Source organism: Emys orbicularis, chromosome 13, assembly GCF_028017835.1.
Source record: "Emys orbicularis isolate rEmyOrb1 chromosome 13, rEmyOrb1.hap1, whole genome shotgun sequence".
Classification (NCBI taxonomy): domain Eukaryota; kingdom Metazoa; phylum Chordata; order Testudines; family Emydidae; genus Emys; species Emys orbicularis.
In genome coordinates, this window is record NC_088695.1 from 23,776,414 (window position 1) to 23,796,915 (window position 20,502).

Genomic DNA, 20,502 nt, shown 5'->3' on the forward strand with positions numbered 1-20,502 from the left:
AGGCAGCACTGAAACTGGGGCCCAGGGACAGACCGTGGGTCAGAATTGTGATTATCATCCATGGACAAGCGAAATCAGCATCGTAGTTAGAACTCAATGCAGGCCAAAAGTCAAAGCTGGGTTGGAATTACTGTAATAATCTGGGGATCAGGGTCAGGGCAGGCTATAGACAAGACTGAAGCAGGCAAGAACATGACTCAGGTGAGGCTAGGGTCAGGCTGGAAGCCTAGGGATTCTGTGAGGCAGTTGGAGGGTTTCTAGCCAGGTAGCGCTGTTGCACAGACTAACTTACAGCTCTGCTGGGCTGAGTGAAATACCTGTGCCTGAGGTCATCTGACCTAGAGCCTACTCAGGGATAGGCTGCTGCAGCATGCCTGAGAGCTGAGTCAGTGCAGGCTCTGTGGGAGTAGTGAATCATGTCAGGTGAGTGAGCAGCCCTGGTCTGGCTGTGGGTTTGCCTCAAAGCATAGGGAAGGGAAGAGGAAATCATTTTTATTATGCATTTTGTTTCCACATCCCACCAACCTTAGTTCATTCTCTAACCCAGGAATTCCCAGACTGGATCAGACCCTAGATCCCTCTAGCCCAGTCTTCTGTCTTGGACATTGGCTAATAACAGCTGCTGAAAAGGAAGATGCAAGAAACCTTGCAGTGGGCAGGTGTAGGATAATCTGCCCCTCCCTAGGAAGGTTTTATCCTGATCCCTAATAGTTAAAGATAGGCTTAAGCCCTGAAGAAGGAGGTTGTATTTTCTTCTAGATTTTTTAAAGCATTAACTAGTATTAGATTTATCCACTTAATTTAGCTTATTCAGTGCATGACACAGATGATACTCAATGACTGAATATTTCTTTTGTCCTCCTTATTTAGAGGCCTCAGACCTTATTTATTTACCACACACCATTCAAGCCCTACACTGAACACACAATTGGTAATTTCCTCATGGGCATTCTATGGTAGTTATCCCCATAGGATCACATTTCATGTTTTACAAACATTAATGAATGTATTTTCACAGCACCCCTGAGAGAGGGGATGATATTACCCTGTGGTGGTCATTGGTGTGGTCTTTCAAGGGGCTCCAGCTTCTCCTGGCTGACTACCTGTAGCATCTTTTCAATCAGGTCAATACTTAGACTTTCACCTCTAATTAAGACTAGCAGGCCTTCGATTATAGGGCTTGCAGTCTGCTTCAGTCTCTTGGTTCTTTCTTGGAGACAGCCTGGTGCAGGGCTGTCTCCCCTTTACTATCCCAGGCCTTTCTGCCCCCCTTCCATCTCTGAACTCTCTCCTTGATATCAGGTCTTGTTTCCTTTATTGGTTGCTGCTGTGGGTGCCTGTCTCCGTGATTGGCAGCTCTGGCAGCTGCGGGGTGGTGGGATCAAGCTGCTTGCTTGTAAACAGGAGAGGTTCTCCTCTCCCTCTGTCTACGCTCAATATGGGGTTTGTAGACCCCAGTACATACTCCCACTTTATCTGTGTGGAACTGAGGCACAAGAAGATTAAGGACAAAAGTGGCAAGTGTTCACTAATTTTGATGCCCAACTTCAGACACCTCGGGCTAGATTCACCTAGGAACTTAGACGCAGTCATACTGAGCATCACCACACCTAACTTTTAGGTGCCTAGAAAATCCTTGCGATTCACAAAGCCTGAGTTCGGAACCTAGGCTTCCTATAGAGTGAATGGGGAGAGACAGGCACTGTAGACTGCAATTCACAAACATCAGCATGCTAGGGGGCTCCTTGCGTAAGCTAGCCAATGAGAGATGCCAGCAAGGGGTGGGGCAGAGATAGGTGCCTAAATCTGGGCTTCAGGGAGGTGCCTAGCTCTGCTTGGGATTCTCAGCTACAAACCCTTTCTTGTCAGTAGGTGCCTACACCATCTTAGCAAGAAAGACATCCCTGCTAACGTTTAGCCCTGTGCTTAGGGTACTCACCTGGGATGTGGGAGACCGCCTGTGGGGGAGAAGGAGTTTGAACAGGGATCTGCCATCTATCAGATGTATGCCCTAATCCCTGGGCTGAGGGATATTCTGATCTAGGGGCTCCCTCAGTCTCTCCTGTGAAGCTGTTGCCAATGAGAGAGAGAGAGAGAGACCGTGACAGAGAGAGAGAATGACTCTGTAGCTTGCTGGTTAGCGTGCTCCCTTATGAGATGGGTAACTCAGGATCCAGTCCCCCTACTCCCATACCTTTTTTTTTTTTTTAGTTATTATCCACAATGCAACAGCTTCAACAGGAGAGATGGGGGAGTCGCCATAGTAGAATAGTCCATGGCCCTGTGGCTAGGATGCTCGCCAGGGAGATGGTAGATCATTTTTCAAATCTCTTCTCTCCTTTCAGGTGACTGTGGGATTTGAAGTGGGGGGTTCCCAGGTAAGTGCCCTAACCCCTGGGCTAAAAGTTATGAGGGAATTCCTCCTCCTCCCCCACCCCGCACCACTCTTCCATGTAAGCTCACCTGTAGGGGCTTGATCCGATAGGCAAAGCTCTGAGCACTCACTGGATAGAGCCCCGCAGACGAACTAGGTGGAGGAACACCTATTTCCCCCCAGTTTGTGACTTGCTCTGGAACTTAGATGTGTGGACGCCTAGCATGGGTTTGCACTGCGCAAAGCACAGAAACAGAAACCCAGGTAGCTTTTACTGCAAGAATGGAGGCACTGAGTGAGTTTAGGCACCTACAGCATTCGGGATCAGCTGAGTGGGGGTTTTGTGAATCCCAGTGGGACCTGATTCTGGGATTTTGGTGCCTAAAATGGCAGTTAGATTAGACACCAGAATGGAGAAATCCACAGTTAATGGAAGGTGAAGAGATATTTGTGTAGTCTCATTTCCTACAAGTGCTACATACATGGACAAGCATAAGATAACCCATTGTTCACTAGAAAATAACCTGAACTCTGCCACTGTGTCACGTGGCTCAAAGGGGAAGGAATCCTGCTCTTACAGGGTAGCTGGAATTCCCCTTGTGTAAAGGGAGGTTGGCATAGCCAGGTATACACTACCCACTTCTCGCCTCCAGGAGTCTGAGTAGGCATGGCCAGAGCTCACTACACTGTGGGGAGCCTGAGCTGATAGAAGAGCCCTTTGGGAGTTGTTCCAGCCAGGGTAAATTAGAGCACCCCTGAAGTTACCCCAGGACTGTGAGGCAGGAAGTTAGCAAAGAGCCATCTATGCCCCCTCCCTGAGCCTCACTAAGCAGAATTCAGAGTACCCTGTTCATCCTGCTCAGCTAATGCACTATCTATCCACCACTGAGGTGAGAAGGGAGTTGACGTGTTAGTAGACAAACTCACGGATAAGGATAAAACATTAAAAAAAGTTTGTTAACTACACAAATATAGATTTTAAGAGATTATATGTGGTAGGCCTAAAGATCAGAGATAGTTCCTTATGAAAATAAAAAGTAAACACGCATTCTAAATCCTAAACTTTTAGACTAAGCAAGAGTTGAACAAAACAGCTTTTCTCACCCCACTGGATGTCTAAATACCTTTAAAATCAGGTCCAATGCTTTGGAAACTCCCACCCTTATATTTTATCAGATTTGGGCTTCATCTTGGAGTTTGGAAAACCCAAATAAAGCCCCCAAAGCCTTCGTAAGAGATTAAAGGGGATATTTCCAAAGGCACAAAGGGGAAAATATTTAGAATGCTAATTGTAAAGTAGGAAGGTTACAGAGCCCTGAAGTACTGGAAATATATATTTACCTCGATCTGCAGGTGGAGTCAGACTGATAAAACTTCTACATTTCTCACCTAAAAGACATATACAAATTTAAAGTTTAAAAATAAAATGCAGAACTAGATGACTACAATGCAAAGAAAGGCAAAATGTCCTCCTGTATTCAAATTGTCATGAAAGACATTTCACTGAATGCATGTATAAACATACGTGCTGGTTTTAGTTTAGAACTGCCCCAAGAGGAGCACTTGTTTTACTATACCGTGCACTATATTTTCCAGCCCAAACTAAGTGAATAAAACACTAAATTTATTATAGTAACTGCACAAAACTCAGGACATTCAGAGTCCAGGTTCTCAAACAATTATAAATTAGAGTGGTAGCCGTGTTAGTCTGTATCAGCAAAAACAACAAGGAGTCCTTGTGGCACCTTAGAGACTAAAAAATCATAGAATCATAGAATATCAGGGTTGGAAGGGACCTCAGGAGGTCATCTAGTCCAACCCCCTGCTCAAAGCAGGACCAATTCCCAACTAAATCATCCCAGCCAAGGCTTTGTCAAGCCTGACCTTAAAAACCTCTAAGGAAGGAGATTCCACCACCTCCCTAGGTAACCCATTCCAGTGCTTCACCACCCTCCTAGTGAAAATGTTTTTCCTAATATCCAACCTAAACCTCCCCCACTGCAACTTGAGACCATTAATCCTTGTTCTGTCATCTGCTACCACTGAGAACAGTCTAGATCCATCCTCTTTGGAACCCCCTTTCAGGTAGTTGAAAGCAGCTATCAAATCCCCCCTCATTCTTCTCTTCTACAGACTAAACAATCCCAGTTCGTTCAGCCTCTCCTCATAAGTCATGTGCTCCAGCCCCCTAATCATTTTTGTTGCCCTCCGCGGGACTCTTTCCAATTTTTCCACATCCTTCTTATAGTGTGGGGCCCAAAACTGGACACAGTACTCCAGATGAGGCCTCACCAATGTCAAATAGAGGGGAATGATCACGTCCCTTGATCTGCTGGCAATGCCCCTACTTATACAGCCCAAAATGCCATTAGCCTTCTTGGCAACAAGGGCACACTGTTGACTCATATCCAGCTTCTCATCCACTGTAACCCCTAGGTCCTTTTCTGTAGAACTGCTTCCTAGCCATTCAGTCCCTAGTCTGTAACAGTGAATGGGATTCTTCCATCCTAAGTGCAGGACTCTGCACTTGTCCTTGTTGAACCTCATCAGGTTTCTTTTGACCCAATCTAGAAGAAAATATAAGGCCACTTTTGAAAAAGTTTGTAGGTGACTCAAAAATGGTGGAGTGGAACATGATAATAAGGACAGATCAGTTATAAAGAGCAGTTCAGACTGCATAGGATATAGCCTAATGCAAGGTCACACACACATGAACCAGAAGATAGGACAGCAATGACTCCAAAAAGGATTTAGATGGCATAGTGGAAAACAAATGCAGAGAAGTTCCCAGTGTGAGGCTAAGATGCCTAATGCAATACTTGGATGAATAAACAGGGGAATATTGAGTACCAATAGGGAGGTGATACAATTTCTGTATATGGCACTAGCAAGACCATTGTAATCATTGGGGTTGCTCAGTAAACCTAGGGTGCCAGTAGAGTGTGAGGTGTCCCACAACCCAGAGGTGGTGTAATAATTGGGCCGACAAATTTATCTGAATTGTGAGCTCAACTGTAAAAACTATGAGAAAGTTTATAATGTGTCACAATAACTTATAACAATAAATGTTAATGAGAAAAGGTGCAAAAGGGAGACACATTAGTACAAACAAAAGGCCAAATGATATAACTCAAGGACTGTGTTACGATCAATTTGGGTAAACAAGAGAAGTGTGGGACTGGAAATTAATGAACCAAAATTGGTGTGTCAGAATTTAGGCCAAATTGGTGAACGAAATAATGAAGGGGTGGGGTATTCCACCCATCACTCCCTTCTGGGGTCCTCAAAAAAGATTTTAGGGGACAATTGCTGACTGAAAAAAGGGGAAGGCGCAATCTTCACCATCATGGCTGCCACACTTCCTGTCTCCTGGGGCTCCAGGATCCATCATGTCACCATTATGTGTTTGTCGTCCTGATCAGACCAGGCAGAGAGAGGGATCCAGATGACATCATCACCTTCACTGGCTCCAGTTATATCCCGAACACCACCTGGGATGTGAGACTTTGTCACATACGCATGCCCGCGCACACACACAGTATCCTTTAGCCAGAATTGTATATTTTGCAACACTGTGACCAGAAAGGCAAATAAAATCAATTCCCTAAACAGCGTGATGCTGGTACAAGTTTCCCAAGTCTCGGTGTGGTTGATCACACCATGTGCCATGCATAACATAAGAAATATTGCTGGGCCTATATTTCTCCATCAGTGAGGTTGCGAGTGAGAGTCAACACCAGATGCAGAAGCTGCATTTTCTATCTTTGCTGTTCTTTTCTTTTTCACTCCTGTGTTTGTCTTGTTTTATCTTCCATGAAGTGGGATTGGACAACCATAGCAACAACAGCTCTATCCCTCCTCAACTAACTTCTCTTTCCCCCCAAAAGAACAGCTATTACCATTTTTAATATCATCTAAATGACTGTCAGACAAGGGGAGGCAGTTTTTCTAAAGACTCTTTCTACCTAAAGGGAAAGGGAATAAGGGTTGTTGTTAAAATGAAAACTTACTTAATACTTTACATTTCAAATGCTTTAATGCTTTCTCCTTTTTCTGTATCTTTAACAAAAAGATTTTTAATGGGTTGTTTGCCATTGTACTGAGCAGGCTGAGGTCTCCGCAGACCAAACGCCAAATCTTGTTTAAAACTGTTTAATGCTGGACATTGCCAGAGTTGTGTTAAAACCTTTGAGTCTTTGGGCCCATTTAGTCCATCTAAATTAAATACAATGGAAGCAAACATTGTAGGTACTTAAGCAGCTAGGCCTTGGAGTCGCCAGTCCTTGTGCAGCCCAGTAACCACTCAGACATGTGGCTAAGGGAAAGGGTATTTGACTAGGACTGGCAGGAAATGGAAAGGTTGCAAATACCTCAGGTACTGAAACTGTTACAATTCAAAGTGATCAGTAACAGATCTTGTTGGTTAGGGCATTTTCAAATAAATTCAGGGAGATTTGTGGTCTCTGGTGGGAGGGGAGAGAGGTCCAAGCTAGTGCTGGACTCTGTCTCTCCCAACCTCACCCCCATACACCCCTAACTTCATCCCCATTCCCATCCCTCAATCCCCTTTGTATCCCAACTTCACCCTCATGCACCCCCATCCCCTAGGCACTCCCAACTTCACCCCCATGCACCCACAACTCCATCCCCCATGCACCTTTTGATGCTATAGAAAAAGAAAGATGTGGGTTCCAGGGTGCTGCTTTGAGGTACAGAGCGCCACACATGCTTACACTAAGGTATGATCACTGATGTATCAACACAGTTGCACAATTGTGATAAATCTTATACAAAGTATGCCTTGTAAGGTATCAAGGGAAAATGGAAAAGTTGTGATCTGTTGAACAATGTTATCCTGTTTATATGCCTGTATTGTCATTGTATATGAAGCTATAAATCTTCGCAATGTATTGGTATCTCAAACATGTTGTGTTCCTGGGTAACATCCACAAGATGGATTGATCCAGAGAGACTTATTGCAGGCTAGCAGATTTAACATCACTGCTACTATCCTGATCTATAGACTCTGAAATCAGCTGTAATGTATATGATTCATTTTAACCTTTTAATAACGCTCTTCTTTTCTTTTTTTATTAATAAATCTTTAATTAGTTTACTAAAGATTGGCTGCCGACCCTGTGGGTGCTCTGGGGCTGGAGCACCCATGGGAAAAAAAGAATGGGTGCTCAGCACCCACTGGCGGGCCCCGCCAATCAGCTCCACCTCTCTCCCCCAGCACTTCCCACCCGCCACTGTTCAGCAGTGGGCAGGAGGCACTGTGGGGAGGGGAAGGAGGAAAGTAGGAAAATACAATCTAGGTGCAGCTAGTAACTGGTTGGAAAACCATTCCCAGAGAGTAGTTATCAGTGGTTCACAGTCAAGCTGGAAGGGCATAATGAGTGGGGTCCTGCAGGGATCAGTTCTGGGTCTGATTCAGTTCAATATCGTCATCAATGATTTAGATAATGACAAACTTATAAAGTTTGTGGATGATACCAAGCTGTGAGGGGGTGCAAATGCTTTGGATGACAGGATTAAAATTCAAAATGATCTGGAGAAATGGTCTGAAGTAAATAGGATGAAATTCAATAAGGGAAAATGCAAAGTACTCCACTTAGGAAGGAACAATCAGTTGCACACATACAAAATGGAAAATGACTGCCTAGGAAGGAGTACTGCGGAAAGGGATCTGGAGGTCATAGTGGACCACAAGCTAAATATGAGTCAACAGTGTAACACTGTTGCAAAAAAAAAAAAAGCAAACATCATTCTGGGATGTATTAGCAGGAGTGTTGTAAGTAAGACACAAGAAGTAATTCTTATGCTCTACTCCGCACTGGTTAGGCCTCAACTGAAGTATTGTGTCCAGTTCTGGGCACCACATTTCAGGAAAGATGTGGACAAATTGGAGAAAGTCCAGAAGAGAGCAACAAAAAAGATTAAAGATCTATAAAATGTGACGTATGAGGGAAGACATAAAAAAATGGGTTTATTTAGTCTGGAGAAGAAAAGACTGAAAGGGGATATGATAACAGTTTTCAAGTACATAAAAGCTTGTTTTAAGAGGGAGAAAAGGGAGACGAGGGAGAAAAATTGTTCTCTTTAATCTCTGAGGGTAGGGCAAGAAGTGTTGGGCTTAAATTTCAGCAATGGATGTTTAGGTTGGTTCCTAAATGTCAAGGTGGTTAAGCACTGTAATAAATTGCCTAGGGAGGTTGTGGAATCTCCATCATTGGAGATTTTTAAGAGCAGGTTAGACAAACACCTATCAGTTTAGAAAATACTTGGTCCTGCCATGAGTGCAGGGGACTGGACTAGATGACCTCTCGAGGTCCCTTCCTGTCCCACAATTCTATGTTTCTATGATTCTAAGAGTGAAATGTTTACAAGCAAATAAAAGTGAAAACATGCATCTAAAAGTCTGAAACTTAATCTTCCAAGTTTTGGTTCCAGGCTTTGTTAAGATGGCTTTTCTCGCCCACAGTTTTCCGGCAAGATGGTCAGAATCTCTCCCAATGGCCCAAAAATGCTGGTGCCTTTGTCTTCTTAGGTGAAAGACAGAGATATAACTTGGGGTTCTCTGCCCCTCTCTCTTATAATCCAGTGAACCTTTGAAGTAGATTCTTCTGAGACTTACCCTGTAAAGTAAAGTTTATTCAAGCAGTAAAGAAGGCAACATAGAGTCTGGTGTTGAAGGAGGCTCCATGCTCTTTCTCCTCATCTGTGTTTGCTGAAATGCAACGTTGCTTTGTCTCCTGCCATCTTTTTCCCCTGCTGTCTCGAGGACCCTGTTTATTACTTATTTATAAATTAAGGTAACATTTAGGATAAACCTCATTAACAACTTTTGCCTAGGTAGGGTTGTGTGGGTTTGAACATGTGATAATAACATCAGACAGGGGATTCATAACTTGACATACAACATTGCTACACACAGTTCACCATGTTATTGACCAGCAAGTTATTAGTTTTCCAGTGATACTGAACAAGGCATATTTTGCACAAAGCTTGTTGCAGTGGTGTGTAGGGTGTGAATACAGGGATGCTTTTGGTCACACTCTCCCCTTGCAAAGCTGCAGGAGGGCTAGCCACTGGCTTAACCAGAAGCAGCAGGTTAGAGCCCTCTTTCAATCATGGGGGCACTATTGCCTAAATTTAGAGACTGCTGGATGTGTCTGGCTTTCACGCTCCATCTCTAAACTCCTTCGCAACACTCCCTTGTTCGCTAGCTCCTCCAGTTGCTTAGGGGCTGGCTTTTTAAACCCCTGTTCCTCAGTAGCCATGCCCCCTTATCAAGGGATCCTACAGGAAGTAGGGATCAAAGGATGGCAGGCTAAAACCTTGTTAGGAAGCTCTCAGCCTTGCCTAACAGGCTGCTAGGCTCAGCAAACAGCTCCTCAGACAGACCACACTATAAATTTCCATCAAGCAGCAAATGGCAAGTAGCAAGCACACAACAACAAACAAACAGACAACAAACTCACTCCAAGCATCACATAGTTGCTCCTCCTTTACCTGGAGAACTCCCTCACAAAACTTCCATTTGCTTCTGTTCGCTAGCTCCTTTATCTGTTTTATAAGAGCTGTTCAGCAGTTCTGGTTCAAGCAGCTTAGTACACCCACACTACAAATGAATACAAAGCAGAACCACTCAAACATTCCCGCACTTCAGAACATAGTACAATGTGGATGTTGGGAAAGGGGACGGGGGGTGGGGGTGGGGTGGGTTCTATGGCCAGAAGGGGTCACTGTGATCTTCTAGTCTGACCTCCTGTATAACTCAGGCCAGAGAACTTCACTGAATTAATTCCTCTTTGAACTAGAGCAGATCTTTTAGAAAAACATGCAATTAAAAATTGCCAGTGATGGAGAATTCACCATGGCCTATGGTGGATTGTTCCAATGATTAATTACCCTCACTGATAAAATGTTATGTCTTATTTTCAGTCTGAATTTGTCAATCCTCAATTGTCAGCCATTGGATTGTGTTATATCTTTGTCTGCTAGATTGAAGAGCCCATTATCAAATATTTGCTCCCCACGAAATACGTGTAGACTAATCAAGTCACCCCTTAGCCTTCTCTTTGTTAAACTAAGAGAAGCTCCTTGAGTCTATCGCTATAAGGCAGGTTTTCTAATCCTGTAATCATTCTTGTGGCTCTTCTCTGAACCCTCTCAAATCATCAACATCCTTCTGGAATTGTGGGCATCAAGCTGGACACAGTATTCCAGAAGCGGTCACACCAACATCAAATACAGAAGTAAAATATCTCTCTACTTCTACTCAAGATTCCTCTGTTCATGCATCCAAGGCTCCCATTAACCCTTCTGGCCACTGCATCACACTGGGAGCTCAAATTCAGCTAACTATCCATCTTGATCCCCAAGTCTTTTTCAGAGTCACTGCTCCCTAGGATAGAGTCCCCCATCCTGTAAGGATGGCCTACATTCTTTGGTACTTGTTGTATATACATTTGCATTTGCCATCTTAAAACTCATATTGTTTGCTTGTAACTACTTTGCCAAGTGATCCTGATCACTTTATATCAGTGACCTGTCTTCTTCCCCCAATCTTTTTGTCATCTGCAAACTTTATCAGTGAGGATTTTATGTTTTCTTCCAAGTCACTAGTAAAAATATTAAATAGCATAGGGCCAAGAACCAATCCCTGCAGGACCCCACCAGAAACACACCAGTTTGATGATGATGATTCCTCCTTCACAATTACATTTTGAGACCTGTCGGTTAGCAAGTTTTTAATCCATTTAATGTGTGCCATGTTAATTGTTTAATATTCTAGTTTCTTAATCAAGATCCCATGCAGTACCAAGTCAAAAGTCTTACAGCAGTCTAAGTATATTACATCAACACAATTAACGTTGTCAACCAAACTTGTAACCTCATTAAAAAAAGATATCAAGTTATTTTGACAAGATCTATCTTCCATAAAATAGATTGGCATGCTGATTAGAGGGCTGATTGCCCTCCTTTAATTCTTTATTAATCAATAAGAGACCACTGTAGAGAGCATGGGAGAGGCCAGGTCCCCATCTCTTGTGATGTAGTTTGTGATGTCCCAGATGTGGAGAAGAAAATGGACCCCTCTTCCCCAGCTTCCCTTCCCTTCATAACTGTGGTTCACCAGCCTAACCCTAAACACAGGTATGTCTTTACGAGGGCTAGTTGAACATTTTGTGTTAACTTGTTTTTGACTGAGAACTGGGTTTTAAACTAAATGAAATTTTTCATGAACTATGTCTGTTTTCCTTTAAAATGTTTGAGTTTGATTGGAAAACTGAAAAACCCCAAACCAAAAGTTTTTGACCAAAAATGAATAGTATTTTTAACAAAAAAAATGAAATGTGTATGATCATATAACATGTGCACACCTTTTTGCAATAGAGAGGAGTTGAGACTGGACAGTGGATGCAGCTAATGGTGACAAGCGAGGCCCAGAGTTTGAGGAATGGGCTGGCACTGTCCTGCTAAGTGCACAGAATAAGAAAAGAAAGTTTACCTTGATTCATGAAAGGACAGTTCCTGTGGCCCAGGGGGATTTGGCCTGGCCTTCTGCCTTGGCCCCCTAAGCAGCAACTCCAACAAAAGCTAGGAAATCCAGATGTCTTCATACAGCACCTTTCCCCACTGACACCACACACTCACACCCACTTTCTGCTCCTCTAGAGCCCCGTCCTGGCTGAATGGTGTGTGTGCATGATTGGGCTGGTAGGGCGATAGCCACCCCCAGGGTACTCTATGGAAAAGGGCCAATCCTCTAACAAGGGAGAAAAGAATGCACAGGGGATTGTGGAGCAGAACTAAGGTGACCAGATAGCAAGTTTGAAAAATCGGGATGGGGGTCATGCAGGGTAATAGGATCCTATATAACGCAAAGCCCGTAATAACCAGGACAGTCCCGATAAAATCGGGACATCTGATCACCCTAAGTAGAACAGGGAGGACTGGGGCTGGGATGAGAGTGGAGCAGAGCTCTCCATCTAGTGGTGAATTCAGGGAATGGATTTGCTCTGTAGTGCCACCTACCTGCCTCTGGAGATTTCCATTACTTGCATCTGAAGAAGTGAGGTTCTTACCCACGAAAGCTTATGGTCCCAATACTTCTGTTAGTCTTAAAGGTGCCACAGGACCCTCTGTTGCTTTTTACAGATTCAGACTAACACGGCTACCCCTCTGATACTTGACACCTATCTGTGTGTTGAAGCATTTGCTTGGGCTAACATAGCAGCCATTCCAGCCTGGGTAAAGCAACAGCAGCAGCAGAGGAGTTGGGTGCTGGGGACATGCAGTGGCAAAGGAGTTGGGCCCCAAGGGCATACAGTGGAAAAGAATAAAGGGAGGGTGGCCTCACTGTTTGGAGGTAGGTGAGAGAATCCCTCCCGCTTTCAATCAGGGGCCAGAGACGAAGCTGGGGGGGAACTTAGGTGAAGACTCTCAAATTATTTTTCAAAAGGTTCATTGTGAAAACAGAGTTCCCTTGACAGGTGGTGGCCCCTCCAAACTCTGTCACTTTGCTTCCCCTCCAGGTGATCGAAAGAATGCCCCTGCTTCCTGCTCCGATAGAGTTGTGTAAACTTGGCTCCAGCCTCTTGCGCTCACAAGTCAGTCTCAAACCCCACTCCCAGCCCCCTGAACAAAGCTCATTAAATTGATTCCAATCAGCTCGTCTTTTCAGCCACTCACAGCACAAGATATTAAAGCTCTCTCCCCTCTGCAATCTATAGGGATCACCCCCTCCAGAATGTCTCTGTTTCCCATCTCCTAGTCTTTGTTCTGTCTTAGCAGAGGGGCTTCTCTGCTGATCCCTGTTGTTTACAATGTAAGATGTCAAGCCCAGTGCACAGCAGAATTGGGATCCCCAGATTTATGGCTGCTAGTTGCCGAGGGTTTGACGTTTATAGGTCTGGAGTGATCTGACTCTTCTGTTGTCTTTTTTCTGTTTCTCTCTCTCTTTGGGACTACAAGGGCAGAAACTGTAGTAACTTGGATATCTGGACGTATAGTGCGCACCATACTTGTACTAAATAAACAGCCTTATTTTACAAAGATCCAAGATCAATCAGCAGTTTCATTTTATGGCAAACTAATTTCATTCTATGCCATCTCGGTGTTTAGTGTTACTCAGAGTGGGGCTAGGTTATGTACAACCATTTATGATTAATAAATGGCCAAGTTATTCTTCAGCGGGGAAAAAATGCACCTTCTGCCTTTGTTTAGGAGTGACAGCATCATGATGAAAATGATCAAATTTCATCTCCTTAGTGGGAGGCACAGAGAATGAGGAAACCCAGAAAAGAGAATCCATTTCTTTTACAATAAAATGTCATTCTTAGCACAAAATCAGGGCTTCTCTTGAAATTCTTTACTTAGGAAACACTCCTCACATTTCTGTAGTATTTGCAAGAGCTGCTGTAAATTAACATGATATGTACATTAACATGACATTTTAAAATAAGAAATAACATTGCCCTTCCTATTTTGCAATCAGGGATCTAAAGAGATTATTCCCATCAGACACATTTATTTTAATTCAGTTCACAGATAATATCAGAAAAGTAAAAAACAATTTAAAACCTTTCTCATTAAAAGCCTTTTAACTTGCTGCTCTCACCGGAAGAGCAAATCTTGTTAATTTCTAATGGTGGTAGCCCTAGTCAGTTAATGCTCATCTAACCATCTAATGCTAATCACTGAAATCAAGAATCTGCACTGCAGTCTGCCATTCTAAACTTCATAACAGTATTTCTAAGGGTTTATTTGAACATGTTTCTTTCCGATCCTTCCTGAAGCTTTGGATCTTCTCCCTCTGGAGAAGTGGCACCCTTGTGCTGATACCTTTCCCCCTCAACAAAACATACAGCACTACAGCAGCAGGAGAACAGGGAGCAGGAGATAATCAGGAAGCATTTTGGCTAAACACTTTTTGAAGTAAATGTGTCTGGCTGTCACTCACCTTCCCCATTAATAATCTCCTCACATGAATACCAGATGCCAGCGTGAAACTTTCGGTCAATGAACTTGTCATCGCCTGTTTCCCAGATATACTGAACGGCGTTGCTATTGTTCAGATCAGAGCTATTGAAGCGGATGCAGTGAGTCCCTTTCCTCTGATCTGTACAGAAAGGTTTTGCAACTTTTCTTGTCCCTTCGCACCAGTAACTGCTGCTAAATGCTGTGATAGAGAAGATTAACGAGAGAAAACTGAGCGAGAGTGCTGCTGAGGCTCTCTGCCGTCTGTCCATGCCCATGTCTGAAATCTGCCTACTTGCAGGGCCAGCATCAGTGTTAAAGTGTGCTGAAAAAGTCAGTGATAATGCTTTTCATCTGATTGTATAGGGAAGCATCCACTGAAATTCACTCTTCAGTTCTGGATTTCCACCAGTGAATTGTACCAGTTTGGTAGTTAAGATGATAAGCAGAAATCTTAGGCTCATTGTTTGGCAAGAAAGAAAACAGGACACAGCAGCTCTGTCCAGCCAGTGAAACCTGTGCAGGAAATGTAAAGGGGGGAAAGGATACTGGGAGCGTGTCTGTTGAATCACAAGACTCAGGGATTAGTCTGTATCAGCAAAAACAATGAGGAGTCCTTGTGGCACCTCAGAGACTAACAAATTTATTTGGGCATAAGCTTTCGTGGGCTATCCCAGGCACAGGTGTGTGATACAGACAACGTTCCTGACTAGGGAGGGCAGCTCAGGCTTCAGAACATCTTGTTAAATTTAATAGTAATTATGGCAGGAGCGAATGTTATTTGTAGGGGGATTCTTAAGGAGATGAGCCCTCTCCCTGAGATAGAGCAAGGGGAGTGCTCCATAGCCCAGGGGGACAGGAAATCGGCCTGGAACCATACCAACTACAAAGGCAAAAAGTGTGTGTTTGCCTTTGTCATTAATGGAGCCACTGCAGGCTGCCCCAGTACTGCAAAGTGCCTCCATGGAATGCAGTTTGCCATTCCTTCTGCACTGATGCCAATCCTGACCCTTCCCCAGGAAAAGGAAAAGGAAAAGTTGGCTGGGGTACAATCCAAACAAGTGAAGAGATGTGTCACCTCTTACTCTGTGACCTCACAATGCCTTGCTACTGAAGCTGTCTGCAACAAGTCAGCAATGAGCAAGCAGTCTATGTCTATATACTGGCAGCCCTGGTCCAACGCTTTGGGTCCTGGAGCCTGCCTGCAACATCATAGACTTCCACTGTTCTCCACCGGTCTTGGTTAATGCCCGGTAAGGTGACTCCACATTCTTCCTAGCCCCAAATATGCATGTGTTTTCTGAAATGTCCAGTCCTGTTCTGGAACAGTCAGGGGAATTTTAAGATTTGTTGTTCCTTTAAAATGTCAGTATCCAACAGTTTGTTATTTTAACTGGAGTTACCAGACAGTTAAGTTCAAACACAGCACTGGATTAGTTTAGATTAAAAATAAAACAAGTGTATTTAATTGCACAGAGAGATTTTAAGTGAATGCAAATAAAAGGATTAAAGTCAGAAATGGTTACAAGAGAAATAAAGATAAAACACTTTCTAGTAACTAAAACTTAACAAGCTAGTCTGGGTTCAAGGTAAAATCTTCACCACATGTTTCCATCAAGATAGCTGACTGAGCCCCTGGGTCAGGATCTATCCCCCCAAGCCAAAGGGCTGGTACCTTTGTCTTTGTAGTTGATAGATAACTTGGGGTTTCCAGGTCCCTCTCTTTGATAGTCTAATGAAGCTTTGAAATGGATAAAAAGTCTATTTCTAGCTGTGAGGTAGGCAACATGGAATCTGTCTTGAAGGAAGTTTCCTGATGCTTCCTACCAGCTAGAATTGTGTCTGCTAAAATGCAATTTTTTTTAGTTCCTGCCCCCTCTGGTGCAATTTGAATGAACATTAGACATATGATTGTCTGTTTCCTCCATAATAATGTGAGGTTTACCTCCACCCTTTGCGAGTTTGATGGGTCTTTTTATGCAAAATGTAAATACATTCTGATTGTGATTCAAAATACTATAGAAGTAATTCCCAGGTAGAGAAGCCACATTCCTTTCCTGAGGTGGGGCAATTTCTGCTTGGCTGCCAAACCACATCTTAAAAATTATAATTTCAGTTTATATCCATAACTTTGGTCAGTTGCTTGCACCTACATTATGTGGTTATATTAACCAGTGAGTCATGAGCTTCATGGAGACCTTGCATGACACTTACCAGATACATTTCATACATTCAAGAACTGAGGTACACTTGAACTGGTTAAGCCAGCTGCAATTCATTACCAGATATCTGGGTGCCTCTTGCCCTCTGCCTTTTGGCTGTCACACAGTGACTGTCCCTCTGGAGTATCTGAGTAGACTTACAAAGTTTCAGGAAGCAGCAAGCCTGGAAACATCTACTCTCTCCACCATGGAAGATGCAGCAGCAATCTTCTCCTTTCCCAAAAGTGTCATTCTACCTTGACAACTTTTACAGACACTGCTCTCATCTCCTCCTATTTGACATTGCAAGTGCTGCAGGAATCTTCCAATGGGTTCTGCAAAGTCTTGTTTGGAGCAGCTGTTGCTGTGTAAGCCTGTGAGGTGTGGCTGCAGAGAGCAAAGCAGTCACCTTCATATTGAATGGTGGTCTTCGTCGTAAGGGACAGAAAATGAGCTGCAGTGACCAACTGGCTCTGGGTTATGTTGTGGTAGGGTTATGTAATTTTTAAATAACAATACTTGTGTTGTTCAATACACGTCTCAGCATGAAACTGTAGGAAGCAGAAGTGTCACTGGATGACAGCTGAATTTGAGAAGTCTGAGACAGACCATAAGGGTAAGGGTAAAACATGCTCTGAGAGTGAGAATACTGAACTGAAGTTAAAAAGAGACAAATGTGTCCTTTTATTCTCAGTGCATGTGACTCATACAGAAGGCTTGAGGGTAGATCCACAAAACATCAACGGTTAGTTCTGTCTGTTTTTCACAGGCTGAGCTGGTATGCTGCCTGTAGTTAAGTTTGTCGGACACGTTCCATTATAAGCCCTGTTTTCAGTTGCTTATAGCTTTGTCAAACTTTAGCTGTTTGGGCTGAAGTTGCCAGTGCTGGGTGTCTGACTCAGGCAGAATATTTTTGGAAAATTTCAGCAAAAATGGTTAAGCTGTTTATGAGACTGAGTGTAATGGGGTTTGCTAATCACTGCTGAGGCACCTCCTCGTGGCTCATCTCTCTCTCTCTGGAGTCAGGTCACCCTCTCTCTTCATGACTTGGGGTGTTCCCTCTTCATGACTTGGTCCTCCAGCTAGGTCACTATAGTTTTTCCATTGTGGGGGTATCAAAGTTCTACTCAACAAACTGTCTGTCACCTGCTCCACTGCCCAGTCTGTGCCACTTCTCCCTTGGCTGGTAGGGGAACCCGGGCCCGCCCTCTACTCCAGGTTCCAGCCCTGGGACCCTATGACTAACAACTCAATCCCAGATCTTGTCATGGTTTCAATGGCCTCCTTCCTACTTTTCCTTATCTTTTAGACCACCCAGGGTTACTACTGGAGCTTCTCTGCTCCCTGTGGCTACCATCTGTAGTAACCTGCACCCTGGCACTAGCACCTGCTTCAGTGACAATGCTGCAGCACTGAATGTTGCCCTGGGGAGACAGACAGCCAAGGAGAGGGCAGCTTGAGTTGGGGAGGGGGCTTGGAATCTGCCTGAAGGGTATAGTTGGAAGTTGCTGTTAGAGAAGAATTGAGATGCTGAGCTAGGAATGAACTGGCGCTGGAGGTGGAGGTGAGGTGATAAAATAAAAGAAGAACAGAAGAATAAAGGCTGGGGATTGGGAAGTGAGAAGGGTGGAAGAAGGAAAATATGAAAGGTTTCAGGTCAGGAGTAGGAGAAAAAAAACAGACGTGGGTATGTGAGCAGGCACTATTAGAGAAGGGCTGTAGAGGGAAATAAAATCTGCAGGCTTATCAGAGAGAGAGTACCAAGGGGAAAAAACCCTGAAAGGAAATATAATTGGTGAAAAAGTGAAGTGATCAAAAAGCTGTGTGGTGTGAGCAGGGCCGGCTCTAACTTTTTTGCTGCCCCAAGCAGCAAAAAAAAAGCACCGCCCCGCCGAGCCCCGCCCCCGCCGAGCGCCGCGCCGCGCCGCCGGAACCCCCCTGCTGAGCGCAGCGCCGCCGGATCCCGCCCCCCCCCGCCGAGCGCCGCGCCGCCGGAACCCCCCCCCCCGAGCGCCGCGCCGCCGGAGCGCCCCCCCCCGCCGAGCGCCGCGCCGCAGGAGCGCCCCCCCCCGCGGAATGCCACGCTGCGCTGCCCCCCGCCACCCCAAGATTGGCCGCCCCTTACCAGGTGCCGCCCCAAGCATGTGTTTGGTTGCCTGGTGCCTGGAGCCGGCCCTGGGTCTGAGATGAAAACAGTCCCTGAAATAGTAAACAAGAAATCCCCCCACAAAGGGCCTAACGTACATGAACAGAGAGAATGACTGTTGGAACATCTATTGATGGAATACAGTTCAAAGGTGCCTAATGGACAAATGAGGGCCCACTAGGTGAAGAAAACTCACTTGTGGAGTGAAAAGAGAAAAGAGTGAAAAGAGGTACAGCCACAGGAACATCGAATCTAAGGAGCACTTCAAGCTGAAGAGGACAGCAAGAGTGAAGCTGGGCTTAAAGCCAAGGAGAGGAAAAGTTGATTCTTCTCTGAAGTGATACAGTCTATTGTTCAATCATCTCTTTTGTTCTTGATAATAACAATGCAGTTGGTACTAACTGCACAGTGTGTACAAGCTCACAAAGGTTAATGAGTGGGTAACAATAGTTTAGTAGTAGTAAGTCTTTGGTAATGGTCTATATTATTTCTGCTCCTGATACAATTTTTGCGTTTTCCCTGATAAAGTTCTAAAAATTTAAAATGATCCCTTTTGTCTTGCATCTCCTCCCAGTTAGCCTAACCTCGCCGAGCCAGGTCACCACACACCCCTCTCGCAGGTTCTTGCCAGAGTCTGTATTCCCAGGCAGGATCCCAGGGTTTTCTCCACACACACCCCCTGACTTCTACTGGTCTCTTAGCCACTCCCCTCTTTTCTAAGGAGTGATTGCAGGGTTTCTTCCAGCAGCCCTTTCTTTCTCTCACTTTCTGGTTAGATACCAGCCCAGCCTGCTTCATCATCACTTAGTGCTTCTCAGCCCTGACTCTCCTTCAGGTGCAGCCTGTCACAGGGCCAGCTGGCACTTTCCTACTCAGACACCCCATCACACTGAGACATGAGGGAAATATGTTCTGCCCAGGCAGTGAGGGAGAGAAAAAAGCAGCCTGACTGTAATGGAGAGGGGTGAGGAATGGGGGACAGGGCTTTGCTAGGGTTACCATACGTCCGGATTTTCCCAGACATGTCCGGTTTTTTGGGCCTCAAATCCCCGTCCGGGAGGAAATCCCCAAAAGCCGGACATGTCCGGGAAAATAGGGAGGGAGGGCCCGGCGGTGCGGGGCCAGGGCCGGCGGTGCTCGGCCGGGGCCGGGCCGGGGCCGGGCCGGGGCCGGGCCGGCGGTGCTCGGACGGGGCTGGGATGGGGACGGGGACGGGCTGGGGACGGGGATGGCGGTGCTCGGCCGGTGCCGGGCCGGGGACGGGGATGGCGGTGCTGGGCCGGGGCCGGGCCGGGGCCGGGGCCGGGGCCGGGGCCGGCGGTGCTGGGCTGGGGCCGGGCCGGGGCCAGGGCCGGCAGTGCTCGGCCGGGGCCGGCGGTGCTGGGCCGGGGGGTGCTCGGCCGGGGGCCGGGCCAGGGGTGCTCGGCCGGGGGCCAGCGCCCCAGGGCCCGAGCCGAGCTGGGCGGGAGACGCCGGGGCCAGAGCCTCTTGGCCTGGGCCGGCCGGCCGCCAGAGGAAGCCGCTCGGCCAGGGGGGCCGGACTGGGCCACGCCACACCCCGCCCCAGCCCCAGCCCCAGCTTACCTGCTGCCTCCCTGTTTCAGGCTTCCCGCGAACATTTGATTCGCGGGAAGGAGGGGAGGGGACGGAGCGTTCAGGGGAGGGGGCGTTCAGGGGAGGGGGCAGAGTTGCGGCGGGGACTTTGGGGAAGGGGCGGAGTTGGGGCGGGGCCGGGGCCCCGTGGAGTGTCCTCCTTTTTTAAAACTAAAATATGGTAACCCTAGGCTTTGCAG

The 20,502-nt window shown here is 45.7% G+C and overlaps 1 protein-coding gene across 1 annotated transcript in view; it reads right to left on the reverse strand.

Moving 5' to 3' along the window:
* GSG1L2 (GSG1 like 2) overlaps positions 1–14,640 on the reverse strand; it is a 49,430-nt gene extending 34,790 nt beyond the window's left edge. Inside the window, exons 1-2 of the mRNA XM_065416067.1 lie at positions 14,346–14,640; positions 3,716–3,763 (exon numbers count right to left, since the gene is read on the reverse strand). Coding sequence (XP_065272139.1) covers positions 3,716–3,763; positions 14,346–14,640 — 343 coding nt within the window. The remainder of the gene's footprint in view (positions 1–3,715; positions 3,764–14,345) is intronic.
* Positions 14,641–20,502: the final 5,862 nt, after the last annotated feature.